Raw genomic sequence first — 6,604 nt, 5'->3', positions numbered from 1 at the left:
AATCGCTGGATATTGGTGGGGACATGTCCCTTCCGTCCATGCCAAATCGACGCCCTTGTGATATATATATATATATATATATATATATATATATATATATATATATATATATATATATATTAATAATCTGACTATACATATAATGTTGTCCATATTATATTTACATTACCGCAGTGAGATGATTTTAGTCTCATGAACAACATTAGCTAATTGTTAAAAAAATGAATGACCAACAAAACATTTTTTCTCCTTCATTCCTGTCAATCAAAACTGTATGTAACGTTTCTCGCGGTTAGTATCATGGTTGCTAGGCAACCTGAGCAGCACAACGAAAGCTAGACCGTCCCATTTCACAAGCCTCTCACTTCCGCACTTCTCGTACTTACGCACCGTACGTAGTACGCGTAGTGCGCGTACCTCAAGCGTGCAGACCCTGAATTGGGACACAGCCAGTGGCTGCAGCCAGACCCTTCTCGTTTCTTGCCGCTGTTTTAAAAATGGGCACTTTTTGAAGGACCCGTATCAAAGTATTGTGGAGAAGCGTCGTGTTAAATCTAATTGATGAACGGCTTTTTGTCAGGTATGTATTGCAGCTGCGAAAGTACGTTCTCCTGTTAGGTTACAGCTGGTAGGAAGGTGCGTTCAGTGTGTCTTTGTAATTTTAAGTTTCCATGTCAAACGAGATAAAACAGTTATTTCTGGATGCGCAATTGTTTGCTGAGTTTGGTAACAATGTGTTTTTGTAAACCACGTGATGATTTAAGTCATTTAATCTTTACAGAATATGTGAGCGAGACTAAAAGAACAATATTTTTATGTTTAGTAAACTGACGTCTCTAAATGTAACTGCTTTTATTTTATTAGTTCTGACAAGGACAGCTGAGTGATGTTGTTGGTGAGCTTGGATTAAATCATCTCTAAACAAAGAACTTGTCCTCGTGGTGACTGACTTGGGGAGTGGAGGTCAGCGAGCCCATTGTCTCTGCTGGTCCAACTCGAACTACAAAGCCAAGCTCGCCCCCTCCTGAGTCTGAGAGGAGATCCAGAGTAAGTCAATTATAACTACATTGGTTGCTTAACTTTATCATTTTCTACAGGGTCTCTCTCTCTTAGCTCATTTTGGTTTGATTTCTGCCTTCTGTTTAGCCTCTCTGTTTGTCTGCCTCAGTACGTCAGTATTTTATCATTTGAGATAAACTCTCTGTTTCCCTTCATATGAAGGTGATGTCTGTGGAGTGATCTATGTGGAGATTGTGGGAAATATACATGTAGCAGTATTTCAATAAGTGTCAGTCAGTCAAGAAGCAAAAGAATATTTAAACTAAAAGGCATTAGGGAAGTGTTTTGCTTGTAACTGCATACGTGCCTGCACAGGGGCGGTTAGAACAGGATGTACTCAGGATGTGGCGTACACGATCACGGGCCTCATAACGAACAACAGGAGACAGCTGGGGGTGAAAGGGTCTCGAAACTGCATTCTAAGTGTTGTAAAAAGGAGATGCAGCTAACTGTCGCTGATGCATGATATGTAACTTGCTCACGCTGTAACTCTGAAATGACAACACAGGCACGGCTTCTTCAAGACGGGCGCTTCGCTGCATTTATTGAACGCCGTGAAAACTACAAACATAAAACACAAAGGCTTTAAGCGCTTCAGTCTATCAAAAGTAACACTTGTGATTCAACAACAAAAATTACCTTGTGGCCGCCTGCCACTTCGGAGGTTTTAGAAGAATACCTTTACAGTCTTATGCATTGTAAATTAAAACATAAAATAATTAGAACACCATACATTACAAATTTTCACAATATTACAATACAGTTATAGCAAATAGCAAATACCTTTTACAGCTGGTAGACTAACCAGGCCTTTGCAGACAGCTCGCTGAACTCCTTAGCGTGATTATTAAACGTGGGCTCACAGGCTATATTATCACGCCCAAACCTCGCGATAATAGCGGTGTAACAAAATTTGTTCTTTGTGATAAGATAAACATGTCTCCTATACAAGATAAACACACCTTTACAATATTGTCCACAGAAATGTATAAGCAAGAACATTTTAACTGCTGGAACCATCTATTAAACGTCTTTACACATAAGCCATTTCTGTGACACTTACACACGCGTCTTGGGCGTGTAAAACCCTTTAAATAAAGAAGTTTTTGTGCTTCCTCTTTGAGATCTACTGGACTACGCTGAGGGTGGTATCGTGTACGTCTTCCGCTTATGTGCTTATTACATAATTGTTGTTGACTGGACCTGATGTGAGTATTGGTTGTTTGTTCTCAGCCCAACATAAAAAAAATCGGGACAAGAGGCTCAGGATGACCTCATTAAAAATGCTCTGTTTTCCTTTTCCACTTTTCTTCTTTCATATTCTTTCTGAGGTCTTTTCTTGTGCAAGCTGTTAACTCTTGTGATGGAGATTTCTTTATTTTATGTGTTGATAGGGCTGTTCGATATAACGATATATATCGGATGACGATATAAAAACGTCTATCGTTTCATTTTACGCTATCGTTTGTTTCGTGGTGTCGCAAAATAAACTGTTTACGGCAATATTTTTTCATCATTTTGATGGTCACTGTAGTGGCTATATTAATTTCTTAAAGTTTTCTCTTTCTCTTATATTTAATATAACCACACTACGGATGGACAAGTGCTTGTTTTTATGCGTTGTCGTTAGCAACAACGACGGTAAAACCACGGCGTGTCCGCTTGTTTATTTTCCACGTAAACCTTTCACAATAAAGCTCAAGATCCTGTTGAGACTTTTCAAAATAAACTGAATCACGTGAAAGAGTATTTACGGATGAGAAGCAAAAAAGAGTCGTCAGGTGCTAAAAAATAAACCTTAGACTCAAACATTAAGACAGGCTTTTCTCCGCAGCACGCTGTGTAATAAATTCTTACAAAGAAAACGGCACCCGTTACAACTTATGTCTAAAAATGTATCGTTTCATGCATCAGTTAAAACACTCGACTCCAGGTACGCGACGCCCAGCTGGAAACACTTCACGCAAGTCGAGATGCCCGAGATTCACAGAATTTACAGGAAATGTTACATTTTTATAATTTATATCGTTATCGGACGATAGATGTCTTAATATCGGGATATGAGATTTTGTTTATATCGCACAGCCCTATGTGTTGATCATATGTTTTGACAATATCACTTTAGTAATATCTATAGTACATTTTGTGTGGGTTTGTTCTACATACAGGAAAACATCAAATATGTATTTCACAGGTTATTCCACACACACAGATGGGTATTGTGAGTGAGTTGGACTGACACTCCCAGGCACCATGAGACATTAGGCAGATAGTGAGACTCCTTCTCCTTATCTCCAGGGAGGAGGTGTTGAGATGAAATTATTTGAAGTGCCTCAATTCTATGCTTTATATTAACTAAAATGCCATATAACCGTATAGTGTAGTATTAAGTGGACATGGCCCTAAAAAATAAAGGCATTAGACTACGTGTCCTTGGGGGGTAGAATGCTGTAGACTCTCGCCCACGCTTGCCTGTGAAAAAGTAGATAACAGGGGACCATCTTCTAGTGAAGATGCTTTATAACTCACCTGTGAATTATAAAAAAAGGTGTTGATTGCAGCTGACAGGGTCTGCAGACTTTGATAAGTGTGTGACACCCTCGTGGTTAATCAGAGGGAAATGTGAGTCAGTGTGGATTTGGTTGTACAGCTCTCACACATACAACCTGAACTGCACATTGTATGTGTGATGTTCTTCAAATTTGAACAAAGTAAAAACTAAAAAAACTTTGAAGTCACACAAGCCAATATTTTATTCACAAGTTGAACTTTTACTACTTTTATCCCCAAAATGACCTCACTTCAAATATTTACCACAGCATAGCGTCCCCAGGCACCTGAGACGTTTGGCAGATGGGGAAACTGTTTATCTTTGTGAGGTAAGAGGGGGCACTTGGGGATGAGCTGAAGGTATAGACCTGATGTCACTGTTTGGGTTCTTTGTCATTACAGGAGAAAGAAGTGAATGCAGGTCGAAACCTCAGCACATGGATGATATCAACCAAAAACATCCAGCACCAGCAAGTAAAGATGAGCCAGCGGCGATCCCTGTGGAAAAGACTTTTCCTGCTATGAAGCAGCCCAGAAGATGCAAGAGCGCCAACAGGGAGGACAGAAGCTTGAGCTGTGATCGGTGTGGGAAGACCTTTACTCAGATTGGTAGCTTAAAATCACATCAGCTGATCCACACTGGTGTGAAACCATTCAGCTGTGATCAGTGTGGAAAGTCTTTTACTCAGATTGGTAACTTAAAATCACATCAGCTGATCCATACAGGTGTGAAACCATTCAGATGTGATCAGTGTGGAAAGTGTTTTACTCAGATTGGTAGCTTAAAATCACATCAGCTGATCCACACCGGTGTGAAACCATTCAGCTGTGATCAGTGTGGAAAGTCTTTTACTCTGAATTGTAACTTGAAATCACATAAGCTGATCCACACCGGTGTGAAACCATTCAGATGTGATCATTGTGGGAAGACTTTTACTAGGATTGGTAGCTTAAAATCACATCAGCTGATCCACAGCAGTGTGAAACCATTCAGCTGTGATCAGTGTGGAAAGACCTTTACTCACAGACGCAGCTTAAAAAAACATCAGCTAATCCACACCGATGTGAAACCATTCAGCTGTGATCAGTGTGGGAAGTCTTTTACTCAGATTGGTAGCTTGAAATCACATCAACTGATCCACACCGGTGTGAAACCATTCAGCTGTGATCAGTGTGGAAAGACCTTTACTCATAGTTGGAACTTAAAACAACATCAAGTCCTCCACACGAAATTTAAAGCTTTCAACTGTGATCTGTGTGGGATGTCTTTTACTCAGAATGGTAACTTGAAATCACATCAGCTGATCCACACCGGTGTGAAACCATTCAGCTGTGATCAGTGTGGAAAGACCTTTACTCGTAGATCAAGCTTAAAAGCACATCAGGTCGTCCACACTGAATTTAAAGCTTTCAACTGTGATCAGTGTGGTGACTGTGGAAAGACTTTTCTTGAGATTAAAAGGTTAAAATCACATCAGCTCGTCCACTCTGGTATTAAACAATTTGTATGTGGTGACTGTGGAAAGGCTTTTACTCACATGACTAGCTTAAAATCACATCAGCTCGTCCACTCTGGTATTAAACAATTTGTATGTGGTCACTGTGGAAAGTCTTTCTTCCATAACACAGATCTATTGAGGCATCAAAAGACCCACAAAGTGTCCTCCTGTGAGAAAAGGGGCAGACCAATGGGACATTACCCTGACAGGGTTCATTTGAACACAGTGGGAGAAACAGGGGGGATCTGAACAAAAGTTCTTCTGGATGCTGCGTCAAACTTAAAAAGCTTGAGATCAGGCTTCACAGAATTCAGCTTTAATTTCCCGAGAAAGTCAGAGCTTCACTATGTCTTTGTAGATCTAGTGAAACCATGAAAGGGTGCAAAAAGAGGCACTGTGGTACTGCATGATGAAGTCAGAAGTGACAGAGAAGTAAGTGAGCGTGGTTCAGGACATGTATGTGTAGCAGTGACTACCACACATACTTGGGTTGAAGGTGGGGGGAGGATTACATCAATTCTGAGCCCCTTCTTTCTTTTTCAAAGCGAGGGCAATACTCAGGAAAGGATGATGACAATAGAGCTGCAAGACAGGATGGAAAGAAAAAGAGTTTAAGAGAAGATCATGAATGTTGTGAAGCAATCTTAGCTTATGGAGTTAGTTATCCCAATACAAGTTTAGCAAGTTAAACTTCACTGGCTGTGTCCACAAACAGCATATAGAGCAAACATTACTGCATCGTCTGATCACAAGAAAAGCAAAATGTCAGAAGAGTTCACCTTCTGGGTCAAACTGTCAGACCTGTTACTGTTTATTTGGCTGTTCATCATGAAGTAATTATCAGTGTCAGTGCTGTGCCACTTCTGTTGTAACTCACATGAAATGTGTTTTAAATTGGCTCTATTTTCTTACAATGTTGTGTGAGTGATATTACAGAAAAAAAAGGTAAATTCATAAATTTGTCATTTTTTAAACAGGCAGTATGTGGAAAACTACACATGGGTAAGAATATATTTAATGTTTTCAGTGGTCTGTGTTTTCTTACAGGATGTGAGTGTGTTTTGCTCCATGAAGAGACAAACCTACATTTTTTTATGTTGCAGTAAAAATATTTTTAATTTACGTCATAAATTTTACTCATTTTATCCAGGCAGTATGTAAAAGATTAACTGAACCCTATGAATAATAAAATGTAGAAAGATGTGATGTAAAGGTTTGTACCCCGACTGACTGACTTACTGACTTACCGACCGACCGACTGACTCATCATCTGAGTGTTCTGTGAAGATGTACAAATAAATTTGTTAAAGATTGAAAAAAAAAAAAAAAAAAGATGTGATGTATCTTTCGATGTTTTTCTGAATATTTATACACTGCTTCAAATTAATTGCAGTATTGTGGTGGACCACTAGAGGGCTCCACTCACACCCAGTGTTGAGGAAGTGTGTTCTTCTGTTTAGGTCTCTGGCAACTGCTCTCCTTTTTCAGTCGTACGC

The 6,604-nt window shown here is 39.6% G+C and overlaps 1 protein-coding gene across 1 annotated transcript; it reads left to right on the top strand.

Annotated features, from left to right (window-relative positions):
* Positions 1-423: 423 nt before the first annotated feature.
* Positions 424-6,394, top strand: LOC134634971 (gastrula zinc finger protein XlCGF26.1-like). Its single transcript, XM_063484481.1, has 3 exons — positions 424-580; positions 865-1,047; positions 4,012-6,394. Exon 3 carries the CDS (start codon positions 4,047-4,049, stop codon positions 5,355-5,357), a length of 1,311 nt encoding a protein of 436 aa, XP_063340551.1. The 5' UTR covers positions 424-580; positions 865-1,047; positions 4,012-4,046; the 3' UTR covers positions 5,358-6,394.
* The last annotated feature ends 210 nt before the right edge of the window (positions 6,395-6,604 follow it).

Source organism: Pelmatolapia mariae, linkage group LG9, assembly GCF_036321145.2.
Source record: "Pelmatolapia mariae isolate MD_Pm_ZW linkage group LG9, Pm_UMD_F_2, whole genome shotgun sequence".
NCBI lineage: Eukaryota > Metazoa > Chordata > Actinopteri > Cichliformes > Cichlidae > Pelmatolapia > Pelmatolapia mariae.
Note: the sequence above shows the minus strand (reverse complement) of the source record. Positions and strands in the feature narration are given on the sequence as shown.